Source organism: Equus przewalskii, chromosome 19 (assembly GCF_037783145.1).
Source record: "Equus przewalskii isolate Varuska chromosome 19, EquPr2, whole genome shotgun sequence".
Lineage (NCBI taxonomy): Eukaryota > Metazoa > Chordata > Mammalia > Perissodactyla > Equidae > Equus > Equus przewalskii.
Genome location: NC_091849.1, coordinates 38,501,581 through 38,524,355, shown reverse-complemented (window position 1 = coordinate 38,524,355; position 22,775 = coordinate 38,501,581). Strand labels below are relative to the sequence as shown.

At 36.8% G+C, this 22,775-nt stretch overlaps 1 protein-coding gene across 1 annotated transcript in view; it reads left to right on the top strand.

Annotated features, from left to right (window-relative positions):
- BTBD9 (BTB domain containing 9) overlaps nt 1–22,775 on the top strand; it is a 381,962-nt gene that overhangs the window by 19,566 nt on the left and 339,621 nt on the right. Inside the window, exons 2-3 of the mRNA XM_070586015.1 lie at nt 17,819–18,030; nt 21,400–21,763. Coding sequence (XP_070442116.1) covers nt 17,846–18,030; nt 21,400–21,763 — 549 coding nt within the window. The 5' untranslated portion in view covers nt 17,819–17,845. The remainder of the gene's footprint in view (nt 1–17,818; nt 18,031–21,399; nt 21,764–22,775) is intronic.

Below are 22,775 nucleotides of genomic sequence, written 5' to 3'. Positions count from 1 at the left end.
ACATATTTATTTGGAGAGAGAATGTCCTGGAAATCTCCAGATGCTGCCATTGAGTAATGCAGGTCTCCATATGGGCTTTGTCTTTGAAGCTGATATCGGCCTAGAGTTAGCTTTTTACCTGTATGGCGAAGTGGACCTGTTCGTTAATGGGTCGACCCCTTTGAATTTAAACAGAGCATTCTCTTTGGACTACCTGTATTTGTACGCACTCTCCGTCTTTCTACCCACTCGTGTCTTTGTCCTTTTCTTCATCATGTACTGGTAGCAAATAATAGTAATAGTATAGTTGTAGTCGCCGTGCTAGTAGTGGTAAATATTTATTGAGCATTTATGATGTGCCAGGCACCATAGTAATTGCCTTACTTTACCTCATCGAATGCTACCAACAGCCTTCTGAGGTAGCGTTTACTTATTACCACATTTTACAGAAGAGAAAATGGAGGCTTACAAAGAGGTTGAGTAATGTGTCAGAGGTAACACAGTAGTGAATAGTGGTGCCGAGGTTTGAACTCAGGCCATGTGACTTTGGATACTCTTTACTGCCTTTCCTAAGACAATTTCTAAAGCAGTGCTGTCCAATAGAAATACAATGTGAGCTACAAATGCAAGCCCTGTTTGTAATTCAAAATTTTCTAGTGGCCGCTGAAGAAAAAAACCAGGTACAATTAATTTGAAAATATTTTTTATTAAGCTCAGTACATCTATGATATTATCATTTCAACATCTACTCAATATGAAAAAATAAATGAGATGTTTTACTAAGTCTTTGAAATACAGTGTGTAGTTTACTCTGACAGCACGTCTCAATTTGGACTAGCCACATTTCAAGTGCACGATAGCCACATGTGGTGAATGGCTACTCTTTTTGGTCAACGCAGCTCCAAAGGGACAGGAGAGTGGGTGTAAAGTTCTGACCGCCTTCGACTGCTTAGTCAACAGAGAGAGAAAAAACCCTGCTGAAAATCAGCAGACGAAGGAACTGACAGGGAGGAAGGCAGAGTAGTAATTCCTGGGTCTGACCCAGTGAGCAGTGGTGGGTGGAGAAGGGTTTTCCCTTTTATTGCCCTGAAGCTAGTAAGGTATCTTTTTTCTTCCTAAATTGAGACTCAGCATTTTCCCATATTGTTACTCATTAAGGTTAGTTTCCATAGTGGTCTGTTCCTTAAGGCATTTTGGGAATAAATAGGCATTTGTGGCTGGCCACCAGATATTGTAACATTATTTCTATGGAAAAGACTTAAGAATTCTAAGGCTTATAAATAACTTGTTTTTAGAATGTCATCTTTTGGTAATTGAGGAGGAGGTGAGATTAGAGAGGAAACTGTAGTGATCATTTGCTTTATGATCATTTGCTTTATGATCTCTAAGTTACAGCTGTCACGGCACAAGGAGGAGAGTAACTTTTTAGTTCATATTTATGGGTAATGCTCATCACCTGTTACTTTCTTCTCCCTGTAACTAGGCTCATAGTAAGCTTTTGCCAATTATTTGTTCAGTTGAATATTAGCTGAGAAGCAAATATTCCTAGCACTGAGCTATTTGAATCGTTTCCTTCATGAACTTCCGTTCTCAAACACTTGTTTCCTGTGGGTCTTACCCCTTATAAAAAGCAGCACAGGCTTATCCTAACAAACTAAATAACATAGAAGTGTAGAAAGAATGGACAGCCCTCTCCTTCCTCTGTTCTGAAAAGGCAAACCTGTGCACTGTCTAAAAGCATGTCAAACAGGAGTTTTATATCTTTGTGAATGGAAAAATGAAATACTGATATATCAGAGATTTTTAAGGGAATGTTGGGTCTTAGGCTTATACTGATGTTAAGGTTTGTGTACATTCCATTGAAGTATTTATAGAACTTACAGTTGAGAAAATCATAAATCACCAGAGACTTAGAACACCAAGAAAGGGGCTGCATAATAAAGTGGTTTTGTAAGTTCAAAAATATTTGAAAAATATGATAAACGCTATGTAGAGCATGATATGGGAGTATAACCTTGGTCAGTAAGTGGAAATTAGGAAGCCAAATACTTGCTGAATACTGGGGAGAGGTAGAACTTCTTAATGAAAACATTTGATTATAAGTAGTTGAGAGATATTTTTAAAATGGGCATGTATTTTTTTAAAATCAATTCCTGACAATCACGTGGAGTCCTACATTTGTGTCTACAGCCTCTGCTTAGATCATTTCATTTCAATGCATGATTTGTTTTTTGAATGCTGTCCTTGTGGGACACCAGGGAGAAAAACCTAATCACTGCTCTCCAGGAATTTGTGTTTTGATGCATTTTCAGCTAATTCTTAAAAATCTGTTATTTACTAAATTTCTTTTGGCCTTGTTTGCTCATTTCTCCTCACATTGCTTCTCAGTAAAGTGCAAAAAGTCAGAGATCACCTCTATCAGCGTTTTCATCCTTTTCTTTTTTTAAAAAACCCCTCCTTTTGATAAAATAAATATCTCATCACCTGTTGTAAGTTTCTACTTTTTAAAATTTCTTGAAATATCATTTATATGGAAGATAAGTCAACTTTTGTTTTAAAAGAAGGAAACACATCAGAAGTACATTGAGTTTACGCATAAAACTTCCCATTCTTTCCCTTTCATACCCTCACTCCCACTCCCCTCCCTGGACATTACTGCTGTTAACATTGCGATGTGTGTCCTCGCAGTTCTTTCCCGTCTGTATATTTACTTAATTAGTTAAGTAGGTATTTAAGTGCCTTCTTAAATATGTACATACACACATGCATATTTTTTCATAAATGGATCCTGTTTTACTGAGGCCTGCTCTTTTTGCTGACTGTGTTTTGGAGCTCAGGTCAAACATTCAGATCTATTCCATCCTAATTAATGGCTGCATTGTCAGGACACAATTTATTTTCCCATTGCCATATTGATGGACATTTTATCCTCTAGCTTTTGCTGTTATAAGCAGTGCTGAATTAATAACTTATATAACCCTAGAAGTACAGTTGCAGGGTTATAGGAAATGTGTATGTAAAAATTTGACAGACTCTGCCAAAAACAGTATGTAAGAGCATTTTTTCCTACCTATATGATTTAGTTGTAGAGTTTTAGAACTTGAAGCGACCACAGAATGTGCCCTGACCCCTCCCAGCCCTTTTCAAAGGTTGAAACTGAGTCTGGAGACCTGAAATGATTGCCCAGATCTTACCCAGCAGAGCTCTGAGTGCTTCCCAGTCTCTGATCTCTGTTCCCTGGGAAGCATCTTAGTTTACACACGTTGTATATTGCAAGGTTCTACCATACTGTTTATCTGTTTCTGTCTCTTCTTTGTTATTACTTAAAACAAACTTCCTTTTCAGTCTCAGATTTTCCGATAGTGTCTTGAGACTCCTGCTCTTGCCACCTTGTCTGCATAGAACATCTTTCATTTAATATCCTTAAAAAACTACCTTCTTCCATTATTTAAAACCCACCTTATCCACAGGGTGTAGGGATTACTTTAGATTTACCCGTGGGCACAGCACAGCAAAGGAAGTGTTTTATGAATCCTACTTTCTCGTCAGCAGCTAACCCCACCCTGTTGACCAAGTAAAACATAAGCTTCTTTGTTTATAAATTTGGAGAAGGAAATAGACTGCAGGCATTTGTCTGTTGCAGCATTTCTGTTACATTTGATCATTTTATGTGTGTTAAATAACGTGATGCCATTTCAATGAAATGAAATCCAACTTAACATTAACAAATTTATTATTCACAATTTATTTTTTCACTTAGAAATGACCTTCAGAAAATATTCTTCTTAAAAAATAAATAGATTCTCCTCCTCTTGTGTCAATATATTTATTCCTAAGGTGCCTGCGTAGTAGGCTTATTTCTCTTATAAAGGCTTGGTCCTAGTGTCTTTTCTTGATGGGCTATGAGAATTTCTGTCAGTGACATCCCAAGTTGGTGCTGTAGCTGAGCTGGTCACGGATCAAGATTATGGCTTTAGGTAATGGACCAACTGATGAAATTCTAAGGAACAGAGATTAGCCTTGATGCATATTTTGATCATGATAAAAGAAATAGAATTAAATATTAGATGTGAATTAAATTTGGTCCATGAATGCTGTTCAAAACTGAAGATAGCAGTCTAATCATAACCTCATCAATTATTCAGTAGCATCTTGGGGGGATTAGTGCACAGAATATAGACGATCTATCCACTACCCTTTAGAGTTCTTGTTCTAAAACAGATTATTCTCTTTTTTTATGGGTTTTATTCTCCCACAGTGTAAGTGAAGTTTATATGTGCACCAGAAGAGGGTGAAAGGCAGGCCACATATTTGCTTATTCATGGGGCTTTGTGGAAAATTTGGGGTAAGATTAAGTTTGAAACATGAAAGGGTGACAGTTTTACAGGAAAACCCCATTTTTCTAATCTTGAGACACAGACTTTTTAAACTTTTTGCCTAAGGTTTTCTGTCCCTAAAATGAAAGTTATTTGCTTGGCATGTTGTTCCTTCCCTTATTCGTACGTATACACTACAGATTTGGCTTTGGCTGTAGATTTGGATCAGTGGCTGTTGTTTGGACGGTAACTCCTAGGCTACATGAGGATAATTATCTCTGAGTTGTATTCTTTTTTTTTTTCTTTTTCATTGCAATAGAGAATGGTATGTTGGAGAAATAAAGACAATGCTCATAAAACTGAAGAGAAGAGATTATATGGGGGGAAAAACAAAAGGAAGACTAGTATAATTTGTGAACATTTCCTTTAGATTATGTTCTAGAATGGCCACAAATAAATTTATAAATCAAGATTTTAGGTGGACTAATTTCTCAGAGTTGATCTTTTTTTTATTTCACAGAAAATAGCCGAGATACCAGGGTTTAACAAACTGCATCAAAATATGCACAGTAGAACATTTTTATAACATCTACAAATGAAAAGCCAATTTCCTTTACACAGACAGTAATGCAAATGTTCACAGTAGCTTTGCTACAAAGAAATTAAATTGTTGCAATTGATGAGTCCACTGCTTTAATGGGGAGTTCATGCTATAATAACCTTTATTAATTAGGAAAATATCATATAATTTAAATCTAGGCAAGAATATTACAGACTCGTAAGTTGCCACCGAAGAAATTAAACAGAAATAGCTTGTCCTGTATTTTCAAATATTATTACAACTAATAACCTCTGCACTCATCATGACTTTTTCATTGTTTTTTGGCTCTAGGTGCATATATTTTTCTATTCCCAGCATATAGTTCATGCAGTTTTCATTGGACTTGAGACCAATAAGGCTGAGAACCCAAAAAAGGATAGTTATATAAACTCTGAGATCTGTAAGTGATAGCCACTTCTTAGACTTGTGGTCTGTGACTTGTTCCCAAAAGTCGTCTCATCTTATGGAAGGTTGCCTTATAGGGAGTCACACAGTGGAACAAACAAGAGCTGAGAGACCGAGGGAAGTTTTGTTGCTGGATAATGTAGGTCTTTGGGTAAACATTCAGAATTTAGGTTAATAAAATCTTGTAAGTTTCTGTATCTTATCCCTTTCTGAAGCACAAGCTCAAGAGGTACTTTGTAGGGAAGAAAGAAGCAGCAGCAAGCTTCAGTATTTGGGGAAACTTTAAAACATAACAGAATGAAGCTCTCTTGGGTCCTTTGATAGTTATTTTGTTCTAGGACACCTGATTTGAATGCTTTTGTTTGATTGCAAGTATTTAGGAAAGATTGTTTTAATTAAAGATTGGATCTGGAGAGACTGAAGAAGGCTTGAATTGAACAGAAAATAAAAGCACTGCAAGTTATGTATTGGGCTGGTTTTGCCTTGGGAGTCTTGGATGTTTTGTGATTGAATAAGAGAGTAGCTTCTCGCAGCCACCACAGAATTAGATATCATTGCCAAACTGAGCCAGGCACATTGCCTAGTCTGGGAGAATACTTCTTAAAAAGATGGTCCAAGGCCACTCACTGGTGGGCCCTGATCAAAAAATATTGGCAAATGTCAGGCAATCTCATAGTCTTTCATTTATATATATCCTTTGGCAGCTTACTAATAACCAATCAAGTGAAACATGAAGGGTAAGCAAAATGTGGCATTCATAAGTCCACATTAGCATAATACTAGAGTTTATAAAGGATTCTGATTTGGTATTCTGCTAAGAAGTCTGGCTACTGTGCAATCTGTAGCAACATTGCAAAGCTCCTAGTCCACATATGAATGTGCATGCATAAGTTAGACTTATTTTACATCAGTGTATCTTGAGTTGGTTATGCTTTTCAGTTGTTTCTATTCTTGTTTTATTATAAATTACTGTTTAGCCTTATTATCAATTTAATGTGTTATAGGTTGTTCAGTTAACCCTGTAATGTATATTGATGCATATTTGTATTAACAATATTCTTAGTCCGTAATTTTTCAATAAATAGAGTTCACTACATCACAGTTAAAATATGAATTATTCTCCCCGATTAGTAAAGCAGATGTATATGTAATCTCCAAAAGTTGGCTTGAAAAATGACACTTCATTCTTACCTCTTGTGGCATATTTTACCTGGTCTGGATAGAGTGTGTTAAAAAAGTTTGAGACTTGTTGGTCTGAGAAGCTAGTTGGCAGGTCTAGGAGTCAGAGTTAGAATCATATCTGGTTTCTTCCGTGTTGCTACAGCATAGCTCTTATAAGTTCAGGACCTTGAAAGACCTTGGTTTGAATCTGCTATTTATTGTCTATGTCCTCGGACAAGTTGCCTAATCTTGTCTGCGTCTCAATTTGCTATCTGTAGAATAGGATACAAAACATTCCTACCTAATCCAGTTCTTTGAATATTACATCAGATGTGTGTATAACATGCTTAGGACTCTTCCTGGCTTGTAGTAAGTTTTCGATAAATAGTAACCGTTATTATTAGGTGGAAGTACTTTCTGTGTCCCTACTGCAAACTGGTTGATTTGCTACTAGATTGTAATTTTGTTTTAAGCTTCTTTTTGGGTTAAAGCGTTCAACTAATACTCATTTATTCAATGTATGTTTTAAAACCTTTTGTATGGAGGTTTGTTGTTAATAACAGTGTATGTTTCAAATGATCTTCATGATTATTTCAAATTTTGGGGTCACTTTTTAATTGAAATATATTTGACATATAACATAAATTTAAGGTGTGCAAAGTGTTAATCAGATTCATTTATATATTGTAATATGATTGCCATTGTAGCAATAATTAGCACTTCTATCACATTACATAATTATCATTTCTTTTTAGTGGATGGAATAACTAAGTTCTAGTCTCTTAGCAAGTTTGATGATTATAATACAATATTGTTGTCTGTATTCATTATACTGTGCATTAGATCTCTAGGATTCATTGGGGAGTCACCTTATAAAGTCTGATTACTAAGAGTAGAGTTGTAATAATGGCCGTTTTCTTGTTGTTTGTGTTGGCAATGTTATATTATCTTCAATCAGTGGTTTCCTTGCAGGGACCTTTTTTAATCTACTTGTCACTTTGTGAGCGATAATTTGAAAATTCACATAAGCAGACACAGGTAGACCTGATACTTCCCTTGAACAAATGAGGACGCTATCTTCAGCTCTGCCTCTTTGTGGAATTCCCACTCTTCTCTCAAGACACCTATTTATTTTATGAGACAAGTGACTGTTTTTGACATATAGATTATGAGAGGGAGGCAGTGTCCATCCACATATTAAATACTACTAAAGATTAATTTTTTTCTCATTTTTCTAGGTTAAAAATACATACCAATAGAAGTTTTAAGGTTTTCTTCCTAAATTCCTATGGTTTGTATTACACTCTCCCTGGGATGTGAGCACCCTATTTTGGAGAGCAAGTAGCCAGTTATTTGAATAGTAATTCTGATTCTGATACAAGAGTATAACAGATAATTTTCTGAGTTCCTGTTCATTTAATATTCTGTTTAGCATAGTTGTAGTTGTTTTGGTATAGTACTTATGGAAAATAACTGTATTTGACTTTCTAAAAATCATGGCCTGCTAGTTCTAGAATTGACATTATTTGTCATCTGGTCCTACCTTGCTCAGTAGACAGTGAGTTCTTCAAAGGTAGTGACTTTATCTTTTATTAGTCTTTGTGTTTCTGTCATCATACACTGGACCTGTGTGGTACAGAGAACTCCATAAATCTTTTATTGAATGAATTATATACAGATTCAGAAACTAGTTTGTCCCTTGGCAAAGATGTGGAGAATAAATGTGGTAATTGGTAAATGGAGTTACATACACTCTCAATAAGATAATCTTGTTAGATATTTTATGATACAGTTCTTTAGTGTTCCAAGCTGAGCATATCTATAAACATTTATTTACAAACATATAAAATCATAGAGAGACAAGAGTTTGGAGCTGGACTAGATGTTAGAAATCATTTAATCTTTTCCAGAGAAAGACATTTCAGGAATCCTGAGACTAGAAAATGCCCATGAACTCCAGTCATGTTTTTCCCTTTACTGCCTGGCAGATATTACTCTTCTGCTGGGTTTAGAATTGCATTTGCAAAACAGCAGAATCAAGGTCACATCTACCAGTATGGTCAGTCTACACCTGTTTATTCAAACTTTTGGATGACAAGGATAGAGTATATATCAAAAGAAGTGAGGTATCCTTCCCATGAGAAAGTAGAATGTGATTTTTGAGTGTTTAAGATGCAGGCAGGACATCATTTATCTCCCCAAGTGATATTAATTTAAAGTTTAAGGAATACTGCTTCAAATTACACACCACATGGGTACCAAGAGCAGGAAGAAATTGCTAAACCATATGCTTGTAAATGCCATCTCTTTCCTCATGAGAAAAATCATTTATATTTTGCAATTAAAGAGCAGAAGGTCTTTTTTCCCATAGAGGCCTTTCAGTCAGGAAATATGCGGGGTGGAGAAGGCTTCCCAGGGGACATTTATATAGCAGTCAAGGACTCATTGGCATCTCTACCTGGTGGAACTTTGCTCTTTGTCTATTTTCTGATTAAACTCTGGAGAATAAACTTTAATTCTAAAAAATGTGGTAAGCCCTTGTTAAAGAAAAGTTTGTAAACAGTTCTGCTAGAAGTGAGCTTTAGAAATCGATATTTAGGTCAACTTGGTTTTTTCAGACTCCTGAAGAGGCAATTATAACATTACAACATTATGAAGACATATGGTGCTCTCACTTTATTGATGGACATTGTTCATTATTTTAGTTAGAACAAATAGGTGTGGGTTTCTTACTGCATAATGAACAGTCAGTAACCCTGAGAATCTTAGTACTGCTGGTTTAGTCATTTTTTTGATTTTTGCTGCATTTCAATTCATGAATGTTAACCAACCATAAAAAACAGTGTAGTTTCTCTACCACCATCCTTGGTAAATAAATCCATATGAAGTCCCAGAACCCTCAACTAATAGTTGTATGTAGTATCATGAATGATACTGTGTCCTGGTTGATGTATTCCTGCCCTCCCTTACCGTGAGGCCCTGTTCCCCCTGCTTTCATGCTCTTTTCCTTCCTCCCACCTTGAAGGAACAGCTTGAGTGAATAGATTACCCTTGCCCTATCCTGCGAACGTCAGCAAATTTAGTCTCTGGGATCGTCAACAGGACCAAATCTCAGAGCACTTTGTTTGCATCTGAGAAAATCTGCCTTTAGTCTAGAAGAAGTCATACTGAAAATCTCTAAGGTGAAGATCATTACTTGGGATGTATCAGACAGAGTGTCCTAGTAAGCTATGCTACCCAGGTATCTGATATTCATTACTTTTTGCCTGTCTTACTGTAATGAACTTTTTGTCCTTGCCTTCAAGTTGTTAATTAATTTTTATCTGTGCAGATAAAATATAGTCTATCTGCTTACCATTCTGTCTTAGTCACTAGATCAGCTACTGCTAGTTGTGGCAAATTAAAATACTAGCTGTCTCATACACAAACTTATTTATTTTGTAATTTTAGTGACCAAAGTTACTGAAATATTTGAATATAATTTTATTACAAGTAAGACATGCTTGTTAGAAAGATTTTAAACATTATAGAAATATGTGATGCACTATGTAAAATTTTTCCCACAACCCTGATCCATTAGGTTGACCCTTGTTACCAATTTGGTGTTTACTTTTTATTTAACAAAATAAAATTGTACTATGGTACTGTTTTGCAGCTTGCCTTTTTGCATGTAAATACATTTATCGAGGAATTTTTTCAGTTTTGGGAATAAATAACTTTATTCTTTTCAAATTATCGTATAATATTCTGTTACATGGACTTACTGTTACTTGTTTATTCAATTCCCATGAAATGGGCACTTAAGTTTTTTTCCAATTTTTTACTGTTACAGAAAGTGCTGAAGTTAACATCCTTGTGTATTTAATTTTGTGCTCTTGTGTGAATATCCAGCTTACTTTTTTCAAAATGGCTAGCCAACATCTTTTATTGAAAAAAATCCCTATTTTCTCCCACTGAATTGAAATGCTACATTTATATATATACTGAATTCCTATGTATACTTGGGTTTATTTCTGAACTAATATGTTCTAATGATCTGTCTCTCTAATAGAATATTGTTTTAATTGCTTTAGTTTGTTATTTGCTCTCCTGTCCAGTAAGCGGGCCCCCGTCAGTGCTCTTCTTTTTCAGAACATGTATCAAATCACATATTTATTCTTCCAGATTAACTCCTTTACCCCAATTTACTTTAAAAACTCTGTTGTGATTCTGATTAGGATTACTTTTAATTCCTGTATTAATTACAACTGTGTCTCAAAGCTTAAAAAACCTCTTGATAAATATAAAATTCTCACTTCTCTTTCTCAATTTTCTATGTGTCCCCATTTGTCAATTACTTTTTTTGACTGTGTGTAGCCCTACCAAGAATGTTTGCTGAATTTTGCTTTTTATTAATACAGCATTGTTTTTGTTCACAATATAAAATACAATAAAATATCAAATATGCTTATGGACAGCTAATCTTTGACAAAGGTGCTAAGAACATACAATGAAGAAAGGAAAGTCTCTTCAATAAATGGTGTTGGAAAAACTGGATAGCCACATGCAAAAGAATGAAAGTAGACCATTATCTTACACTATACACAAAGATAAACTCAAAATTAATCAAAGACTTGAAGGTAAGATCTGAAACCATAAAACTTCTAGAAGAAAATATAGACAGTACACTCTGACATCAGTCTTAAAAGGATCTTTTTGCATACCATGTCTACTTGGACAAGGGAAACAAAGGAAAAAATAAACAAGTGGGACTTAGACTAAAAAGCTTCTGCAAGGCAAGGGAAACCAGGACCAAAACGAAGACAACACACCAATTGGGAGAAAATATTTACAAATTATATATCTGTCAAGAGGTTAATCTCCATAATATATGAAGAACTCTCACAACTCAACATCAAACAAAACAAACAACCTGATCAAAAAATGGGCAGAGGATATGAACAGACATTTCTCCAAAGAAGATATATAGATGGCCAATAGGCACATGAAAAGATGTTCAACATCACTAATCATTAGGGAAATGCAAATGAAAACTACACTCAGATATCACTTTGTACCCGTTAGAATGGCTATAATCACCAAGACAAAAAATACCAAATGTTGGAGAGGTTGTGGGAGGAAGGGGAACCCTCATCCACTGCCAGTGGGAATGCAAACTGGTGTAGCCACTATGGAAAACAGTATGGAGGTTTCTCAAAAAATTAAAAAGAGAAATAGCATACGACCCAGGTATCCGACTGTTGGGTATTTATCCAAAGAACTTGAAATCAACAATTCAAAGAAACATATGCATCCATCTGTTCATTGCAGCATTATTCACAATAGCCAAGACGTGGAAGCCACCCATGTGCCCATCAACTGATAATTGGATAAAGAAGATGTGGTGTCATACACACACACACAGTGGAGTACTACTCAGCCATAAAAAAAGACACAATTGTCCCATTTGCAGCAATGTAGATGGACCTGGAGGGTATGATGTTAAGTGAAATAAGCCAGACAGAGAAATACAAACACTATGATTTCACTCATACGTGGAAGATAAACACATGGACAAAGAGAACTAACTGTTTAGTGGTTACCAGGGGGAAGGGGGTTGGAGGGGGCAGAAAGGGTGAAGGGGCATACTTATATGGTGACCAACAAATAATAATGTACAACTGAAATTTCACAATGTTGTGAACTCTCGTCTCAATAAAAAAATATCAAATATGCTTTTTTCACGTGGTGATTTAGAGATAATTGGTGTCTTTACAACATTGGGTCTTTCTATCTCCAAACAATATATGTCTGTTCATTTATTTTTCTTAAATCTCTCAGTAGAGTTCTATAATTATTTCTTTTACATGTTCTGTGAGTTTATACCTAGTGTTTATTGCATGTGTTTTGCAGTTATAAATTGCAAATCTCTTTCCTTATATTTTTCTAGCTGGTTGTTTTTGGTGTGGAAGGATACTATATATTTTCATATAATAATTTTATGTGGTCACATTAGTGAACCTCCCTTATTTTCTCTCATATTTTTTCAGTTGATTCCTATGGATTTTTCATGTGGGCAATCAGATTATCTGCAAATAGTGATTATTTTGCCTCTTTGTTTCCTAATCCACTTGACTTTAACTTGATTTTCTTTTTTTTGTGTGTGAGGAAGACTGGCCCTGAGCTGACATCTGTTGCCAGTCTTCCTCTTTTTTTTTGCTTGAGGAAGATTGTTGCTCACCTAACATCTGTGACAGTCTTCCTCTATTTTTTGTATGTGAGACATTGCCACAGCATGGCATGATGAGTGGTGCATTGTTCTGCGCCCGGGATCCAAACTCACAAACATCCGAACCATGAAGTGGGGCACAGGAACTTAACCACTACACCACCGGGCCAGCTCCAACTTGACTTTCTTAACTCTGTTGTTGTTTGTTCCTGAAAAATGTTAATAGTGATAAGAGTAGACATCCTTGTTTTATTTCTGAACTTTCTAGGAGTTTCTCTTGTTTTATTATTAACCAGATGCTTACAGCTGTTACAGTTAGGTTGTGTATGTGTGTATCAAGTTAAGAAAGTACTGTTTTATTTCTACTCAATTAAAACTTTTTTCTATAAGCTTATTAATGATTGTTTAAAAAGGTATTTTAGCTTTTATTGAGCTAATTATATGATTTTCTTTCTCCTTTGAATGTTTAATTTGATGACTTGGTTATTTTTCCTAATATTCGTCTGTCATTCTTGGAGTTGACCCACTTTGTCGTGAATCCTTCTGCTTCATTCTGTTTTGCAGTATTTTACATAAGATTTTTTTCATTTGTACTAGTCTTTGAGTGTGTGGGTATGGTCACATCTTTGTGTCAGGATTACATTGCCTTCAAAAGAAGAAGCAGAAAACTACTTCTTTTGTGTGTGTGTGAGGAGGATTGTCCCTGAGCTAACATCTGTGCCAATCTTCCTTACTTTGTATGTGGGACGCCTCCACAGCATGGCTGATGAGTGGAGTAGGTCCACACCTGGGATCTGAACCCAGGAACCCAGCTGCCTAAGTGGAGTGCGTGGAACTTTAACCACCCGCCCACGGGGCCGGCCCCCAGAAAACTTTCCTTCTTCCCATATGCACAGGAATGGTTTTGATAACATTGGGATTATCTGATCCTTGAAGTTTTGAAGAGAACTGTCCATAAACCGTTTGGATCTGGAGTATTGGGAGATCAGGGGTCAGGGATACATTTGGGCAGGGGGTAGGTTATATTCTTAGGATCCCTTTCTCCTATCGAAGTCTAAGATTAAGTAAGCATATCAGATAGGACTTTAGACTCCTTGTTTTCAGTGCTTTTGCTAACATTATTAGATCCCTTGGTTGTTTCTGGAGCTACAGAGAAAAGAGTTAACATACAGGACTGAACTGCTATCTTTAGAAAGGCCTGCTTGCAAGGTGGTCTGTGTCTGGCGTCTGGGAACTTAGATTTTAGAAGGGTTCCTGCCATTAATTGATAAGAGTGGTTCACTTAAACTGTTTGCACAAACAGTATGGTTTATGTTAAACACAGCTTTCCTTCTGGGAATCTGGAATTTGGATACATGCCAGGCAAGGGCTACTTATACAGGTCTACCTACACAAACAGCCCCCACTCAATACTCTTGGCAGATTGGGTCTCTAACAAGCTTCCCGGCTGGCAACATGTAACAAGTTGCTGTCACAGCTTGCTGGGGGAATTAAGCACATCCAGTGTAACTCTGCCAGCCCTGGTACTCTAGTGCTTAAGATTCTCTCTTGCTCTCACCACTGCAGCTGGGGTTTGTTCCCTGGTCAGGAAACCACACCACCCATCTGTTGGTTGTCATACTGTGGCAGCTGAGTGTTGCTGTGATGCTGAAAGCTATGCCACCAGGATTTCAAATACCACCAGGGTCACTCATGGTGAACAGGTTTCAGTGGAGCTTCCAGACTAGACAGACTAGGAAGAAGGACCTGGCCACCCACTTCTGAAAAACTGGCCATCAAAACCCTACGAGTAGCAGCAGAGCATTGTGAATGCTGGAAGGTGAAAGGATGGTACAGAAAGATGGGTCAGGGTTTTGCTCTGCTGTACACTGGGTTGCTAGGAGTCCGAATTGACTCGACAGCGCTAACAACAACAACAAAATTCAACTCCGTTGGGAGAGGACCCTTTGGAAACTTATCTCTGGTTTTCCCCCAGAGTTTGCCCCTTGTGCCTTTTCAAAACCTTTGCTGATTTCGCTTTGTATTCTCTCACGGTAATAAATCTCAGCCTCGAGTACAACCATGTGCTGAGTTGTGAGAGTCCGTTTCACATGATGGGCCAAAACAGTGATATTAAAAGGCAGTGGCAGAGTAATAAAATATAACAAAAAAAACTCTACTATAACCATGTCATTACTACTGTGGAAACAATCTCATGGAACTTAGAAAATTTGTCAAAGATCACATTTGTCGTTAGTGGCAGAATAAGTTTTAAAGCTTAATTCAATAAACAGTTTTACTCCGTGAACTTTAAAACGTTTTTCCAATTTTATTTATCAAATTAAAATTGGTGGTTTAAAAATTAACTTTATTGATGTGTGGTTTCTAAAACATGCTTTTTAAAATGCAAGTGGGTAGATCCAGGCTATCACTGTAGATCAGCCTAGGGCATCAGGCAAAAATATTTTCTGCATACAAACTGTGGTATTGGTAACTTTGTGAGCACCATTTGCCTCTTTGCAATAAGATTCACAATGGAATCATATCCTAAATGAACTTTCTCAGTGGATATCTTGTTTGTGTATTTGTGCACCTGAGTAATGGGTGTGAACCTAGAACAACCCAAATCAGTGGCTCTTTTCCAGGCTGCTCATTAGCATCATTTTAGAATAGTGATTCCACGTTCCAGGCCAATAAATCAGAATCTCTGATGGGTAGAGCTCAGGCATCTTTTTTTAAGTTCCCACGTTATTCCAACGTGTGGCAAGCTCATTGAGAATCACTGGTCGAATGAAAATTATTTCTATATGCTAATAAAAATTGTGTGTATTTCATACTAAGTGGCTATTTTCCATACCTGGTAATACTCGCTTTATGTCTCCAGTTGGAAAAGCATAATTAAAATGTAAGTTTAGCAAAATGAAATTGTTTGTATTAAGAAGCGCAGATCTGGAGAACCTATTAAGATAGATGTTTTTATATATGGTATTTATGTTTATTATGTGTCAGTTGAACAATTATATATTTACCTTTGAGCTAATTAACCAGAAATCAATCGTTGTCCCTCAAGAGTCATTTAGTAAATCATTTGAGTCTTACTCATGACCTGGATAAAATTTTAAGAATATTACACCAGAATGTGTGCTGGTTATATACATTGCATCCTTTAAGCCAGGGAAACTGTCTATTTGTTTAGAGTCATGCACCATCGTTGAAATACTGAATAGAGATGTGAGAATTTGTGTTGAAGAGGAATAGGGTTTTGGAATCAGGTACCAGTAGCTTTCAGAATTTCATGGCTGACATAGGAAATTGTGTTATTTTGAACGTTGATTGGGTAACTCAGCCAGAAAACAAAACAAAAAACAAAACAGTCTGACCCTTTGTCTGGAGTACAGTCAGTCCTTGATCATATGTTAGAGCAGGAGTTGGCAAGCTATAGCCTAAGGGTTAAATCCAGCCCTTTTCTGTAAATAGTTTTATTGGAACATAGCTAGGCTCATTCATTTATTTATTGTCTGTAGCTCCCTTTAGACTCCAGTGGCAGAGTTGAATAGTATAGTCTCCAAAGCCTAAAATATTTACCGTCTGACCCTTTGAAGAAAGTTTACCAACTCCTGTGTTAGACTGTTGTATCACACATTAGATGATTGAATCACTCGTGATTTGCTGATTCTCCTGACTAGCTCCTCTTAAGCTGAATTTGGTTGTTGATAAACAGGTGATTTGAGATGATTCAGTTTTTAGGGCTTTCAAATGGAGGTTGCAGTTGAGGGGCAGGGATTTGCCTTGGTGATGAGGGGAGTATGCTGGTAGCCCTCTGATGCTCCTACTATGGGGGGCCAGAAGCTTGTTTACTTACTTGCGGGGAGGGGATTGTCTCCTTGCCTAATTCACCCTCCATGTTCTTCTATGTGGCATCCTTGCTGTTGCTCCCTCTGTTTTGGATGGGCATAGAGTAGCAGGTAACTGGAGAACCTGGACCATGAGGATTTTCCACTGCAGTCTCTGGGGATAAAGACCATTTTTCACACACCTTGGGAATAGTGGATCTGAATGTGGAAGTTTAAAGATTAAGAATGGTTTAACCTTTAATCCTAGTCCAAGTGAAGAGTTCAAGAAAGTGTAGAGCTCTAGTGGAGAGAGCGTATCTGGCTCAATTCCCCATATCAGTCTCTGGAGCAACCGAGGGATAGCTGGCTCACCTTTGAACTGTCAGTCACATCTCCACTTAGGGCACCTGATTGCTGATGAAGACTCTCTTCTACTTGCCGGGTTACTTACACCTGAAAAAGCAGTACCTGCAAATATAGTAGAGCCTTAAGAATATAAACATTTTTAGCTTTCGAAGAGCATAACTCCCTTTTCTAGCATGTAAAGCTGTTGATCATGTCAAAGTCTTTGATTTTCAGTTAGTTTTGCAGAAAGGCATTGCATACAGAAACAGGGAAGTGCCTGTAAATGAGATGAAATGTAATGATGTTCTGGTAAACACAGGCAACCTGATCATCAGAGCTGCAAGTTTGGACTGGAAGTTACAGTTTGGAGAAAAATATTGGGGTTATTCTTTTTTTTGAAGGGGGTTAGGGTGCTTACTAGAAACTTTTGTTAATAAATGTCAAGTTATTTTTGTGACTCCAGAATATTATAATTTTTTATAAAATATTTAAGATGGTTTCAGACCAAAACCTCTGAAATTATTTGAAATCTGATGATTTAGTTTATTCTATTTGTGATTTAGGTCTAGATCTGTGCCCAGATGACTTTTCTACTGGGTTTAATTAGCTATACTCAACCTTTGAAAATCTATCTGTGCTAAAAGAGGAATTCCAGTTGTTGATTTTCCTTTTCCGGAGGTACTGAGAAATAAGGGACCATATATGGGTGCAGTTTTCTAGATTGTGATGGCTCCAAGTGCTGTTTGTGTTTGAAGACTTGCGTTTTTGCCTTCCTAGTGTAATGAGGCAGTGAAGGTAGAGGAGTTAATGGAAGCAAGCTGAATTGCTTCCCAGAATGATTGGGTTAATAAAGATATCAGTAATGATGAAATCTCTCGTGTGATTTTTTTTTAAGTATTTTAAAGTTTTACTTAGCTATGTTTATGGTATGTGATTTTTCTAAGTATACTCTCCTCCCACCACTAACTCTCATCCCTTCTCTATGTAATAGATCAGCGACTATCGTCTCTTCTACAAGATGAGTAACAGCCACCCCCTTCGCCCCTTTACTGCAGTGGGGGAAATTGATCATGTGCACATTTTGTCTGAACATATTGGTGCCTTGTTGATTGGGGAAGAATATGGCGACGTCACATTTGTTGTGGAAAAGAAACGTTTTCCTGCCCACAGGGTAATTTTAGCAGCGAGGTGCCAATATTTTCGGTAAGTGTGTAATACTTTTTGAAGATTCAAGTCATTTGTAGAAAACACTGGTATTTTCTACTCTATGAAAAATATGTAACAAAACATAACAATAAATTCTAGCAATCCTTCCATTCAACATCTATAAGCATTTCATCTTTGTAGACTTTTTGTTATTTTTTGAAAATCCCCTTTTCCTTCAGGAGCTGTCTTGGAATTATAGGGTTAGAAGGCTTCCTGGGCTAGATCACCCATTCTGTGCCTACATCAACCATTTCTCAAGGTCTCAGGAATATTTCTGAGGCTGAGTCTTTCTTACCTTTGGCTTCTCCTTACAGCTGATGACTAATGGAACTTAGTATACTGACTTATTGGTAGATAGGTGTCTGGTTGTATAGGTAGATTGACCTCTGGACTTGCTAATGAGCGTGTGTACCTTTTAGTTTCAGACTCCTGAGGTCCAGGACCTGTAGATGATGCAGCAGATCTGTCCCTAAGGCTTGCAGTTTGACAACCCTAAATTAAAGGAAACCTAAGTATTTACTGAGACTGTTTCATAGTTATATTAGAACTAAAACTACACGAGATGTTTGTGTACTAACTAATGTAAAAATCCTACTTACATGTAGCTATCGTTTTATTCAAACCCTTAATTTCCAAGGTTATAAATGTTAAACTGAGCTCTAATTGCTCCACATTTTACCTAATGTTAGCTAACATGGACTCATGACTGCAATATTGACTGATAATTTATCTTTGATAAATCCATAGAGTGCATATCCATAGAATCATGGATTTGCCTGGGAAACTTAATCTAAAAATTGAGATGTCAGTGGTAGAGAAAATTTCAGTTACCTTCTAACTGTAATCGGATCTTTACAATTAGAATTAACCGAGATAGCAACACAGCAATACCTAGAGACACACATTGTAGTAAAGGGTGTCTCTTGGAAATATTTACTGTTCAGCCAGAGCTCTTACAGTACTGTATAAACATTTTTAGGATGTTCCATCTTGTACATATAAAATGCCACGGTAGTGAAGCTAGGAGCTTAGAAAAGAGAGGAGTCCATTGAAGGTTCTAGCTACCACTCTCCCATTCCCCTTGCTAGTGGTCATTGCTAGCTACCAAGGCAGCTTGTCCTGGTCTAGTCATTGTTTGTTACCAGCCTCTGTCCTCTGCTTGCCTTTTCTTTTCTGTTTCTTTCCCTTTTCTTACTTTTGGTCTACTCATTACTATTAAAGTGTTTTTTAAGAGTCCATTCTTTATTAAGTCGGAACTTTTTGGCCTTATGTTTAATATTTGTTAATATTAGATACTTTACCCTCTTTCAAAAATAATTAGAAACAGCTGTATGTGCGTATCTTTTAGGTGATCAGTATATTCTCAAAAGAAATTCAAATACTTTTAGAAATTTGAAGATCATACTGAGTGAATGGAATATACTTCCCTCACTTCTCGACCTTGTTCATCGTCTCTCTTTGTGGATAGTGAAGCTTTATAATAACTGATGTCTCATTAGGCTAACCTCAAAGTCATTACCAGTGCTGCCTTAGACAGATTCTCAATGCTTTAAAGTGGTTTATGAGGCTGCACTGGAACTCTCAATATGAGCCCCCACCTTGTGGAAAGTTCCCTCCTGTACAGTTAGCTTGTCTTTACTCTGGAATTGATAGGCTCTATGACAACACTTAGGAGTGCAGAAAAGGAAGAGTAAAGAGTGATAAAGAAAACGTGTGAAACTGAGAGCAAGAGAACAAGGGGGCAAAAAAAGATTCCCCCTGTTCCTCGAAGTCTCAGAGCAGGACTAGCATTTCAAGGGTTCCCTCCACACCTGCCTGGAACTCCTCCCACCCTTCCCCAGGACCTGGCATTCTTGCTGGCCTCAAGGAAATAGCTGAAACCATCCACGAAAGATTCCCAATATTCCGAGCATACCTCTTCATTGGGTTATACTCTGCGCAAAACACCCTTGGAGGTTCTTATCAATTCAGAGGGCATCCGGCCATGACTTTAAAATCCTGCCAAGATCTACTCCCAATCCAGTGTGATCCATGGTATTTATCTGGATTCTCTTGCTCTCAGTTTCACACGTTTTCTTTATCACTCTTTACTCTTCCTTTTCTGCACTCTTCTCCTCGGGGCCACCCTTATTTCCTGATAGATTGGAGGTTTAATTGGTTCATATTATTCCTCCTAGATTAATAGAGATAGAAATTCAAATTCATTACCTGACTGGATTGTCCAGCTCTCATTTTTTAGATGAGCAGATAAGCAATAATGTAGGGGTTTTTTTTTTAATCTGAAAAATACTCAAAGACAGAAATAAAAGTGAAATCATCCATAATACCATCACCTATTTCATTTTTAATTTATAAAGTAACAAATGAAAGTCCTTCCGTCTCAGCCATCTACTCCTATTCTCTGGAGACAATCACTGTTAACAGTTTAATATGAATTTCCCCTTGATTTTTCTTAATATAGGTGGATATATCTATATATACATCTATATGCCTACACATATAAGTATGTGGTATACACTTTTTTCCATGCAACACATATGAATCTTCCACTTGACTTACTCACTTACTATATCCTAGATATCTTTACAAGACAGTATATATTGATCTCCCTTAATCTTTCTGGCTTTATGGCTGCATAAAATGTGTATATCACAGTTTTTTCAACCATGTTCCTGTTGATGGACATTTAAGATTTTTTCCAATGTTTCCATTGTTCCTGTATATATTCTTATAGATTTATCTTTACCTTGCTGAATTATTTCTCTAGAATTGAGTCCTAAAAGTGAGATTACTGAGTTGAAGGATAGGCACAGTTTAGATTTAAATAGATATTACTTAAATTACTTTCCAAAAAGAAGTCCCCATTTATACTCTCAAAGCAGGGCATGAGAAAACCTGTTTTTCCATTGCTTTTGTAGTGTTAAATATTAACAGGCTTTTTAATTTCTGCCAATCTGACGGGAGAATGGCACCTGATTATGTTTAATTGTTTTTATCTGATTATATCTTTTCCTCTAGAGTTTTAATTTTTAAACTGCCTTGTTGACCTTTAACATGTTTGTATTGATTTCACTGTTCCTCTCAAAAGAGCACTTTCATCTTTCTATTTAATGAATATCTATTACGTATCTTGAGCTCTCAGGATATTTCATTAGTCTAGTTGTTTATAGAATTAATTCAAATTTAAATGATTTCTTTTACTTTCTTTAGAGAACTATTTAAAGTGATGTGTGCATTTCTTGATATGCACTGAATCTTTGTATCGTTAAACAAATTCGTGTTTGTATAATGTTGATAACCGTTCTCATAATTTTGTAGCAAATCCTATTTGAGGTTTTCCTCATGCGTTTCTTCTCTGATGCGCAGAGCATTACTGTATGGCGGAATGCGAGAATCTCAGCCTGAAGCAGAAATCCCTCTCCAGGACACCACTGCGGAAGCATTTACAATGCTGCTTAAATACATCTACACCGGGCGGGCGACGCTGACAGATGAGAAGGAGGAGGTGCTGCTGGACTTTCTGAGCCTGGCTCATAAATATGGATTTCCGGAGCTGGAGGATTCTACCTCTGAGTATCTCTGCACCATACTTAACATTCAGAATGTCTGTATGACTTTCGATGTGGCCAGTCTCTACTCCCTTCCCAAGTTGACTTGCATGTGCTGCATGTTTATGGACAGAAATGCTCAGGAGGTGCTCTCAAGTGAAGGCTTCCTCTCCCTTTCTAAGGTGTGTCATTGCCTACAAGTAGTTTACAGGCATGCATTGTTTCAGTTATATCTCTACAGTAGAAATATAGCAATTCACTAAAAATACAGCAATAAAAATCATCAGTGTGAAAGAGGTTGTCTGTCTAGCCACCTGCCTCTGGCTGCTGAGACTCTGGATCATATAAGAGAGAGGCAGATTGCTTCTGTTTGCTTTTAAGGTTCTTCTGGTAAATTCTCTGTATAAAAGAGACTGTGCTGCTGTGTGGTTGTTTTCAATGTCTTGACAGTGAAATAGGCTCCTTTGTGGTGGTGTATATTATTTTCCGATTTTGTATTTCTCTGACAGAGAATGCAATTAATAATTCCTTATTACGAGAGGGAAAATTCATAAAGGAGATCAAGTGCATCATTGGATGTCTTTAAGTCACTCCCTTTTATTTTTTTTGCTGGCTCAAAATTCACTATTATACAGTGTACAATATGTGTTTTGCACATCGTATAATAGCTAGAGTAAAACTATTTTGCTCGAATCTTTCTCTGACCCCTGGTGGTTGTCTCCTTCCCCTTTCTGTGTTCCTCCTAGGACCTGAATATTTCAAATGAGAAAACCTATTTGAAAAGCTGCATATCTTGGTTTGTCTGTAAAGTACGATTTTTATTATCCTACTTAATTTTTAGAGGCACGGGTCTTTAAGGGTTGCACCAGTGTTGCTGGAGGTGTCTGGAAATCTGAAAACCAAAAATATGATAGTGCAGTAATACTGCAGAACAAAAGATTTTGAATTTTAAATGCCAGATGTATCCTACTGATTTATAAATGTAAATTCTCCTAAAGAACCCGTATGGAGGGACAGCTCCTCATGTTACCACTTTTCTTCTTGTTATTTTATTAAAGATGGGGCCAGATGTGTTGGAAAGACTAGATGTTTGATGGAGTGGTATAAGACGCCTATGGCTATTCATACAACCATAATGGACAAGAGAGTATATGGCACAAAGATTAAGGAAAGAAGATGGTCAAAAAGAGCTAA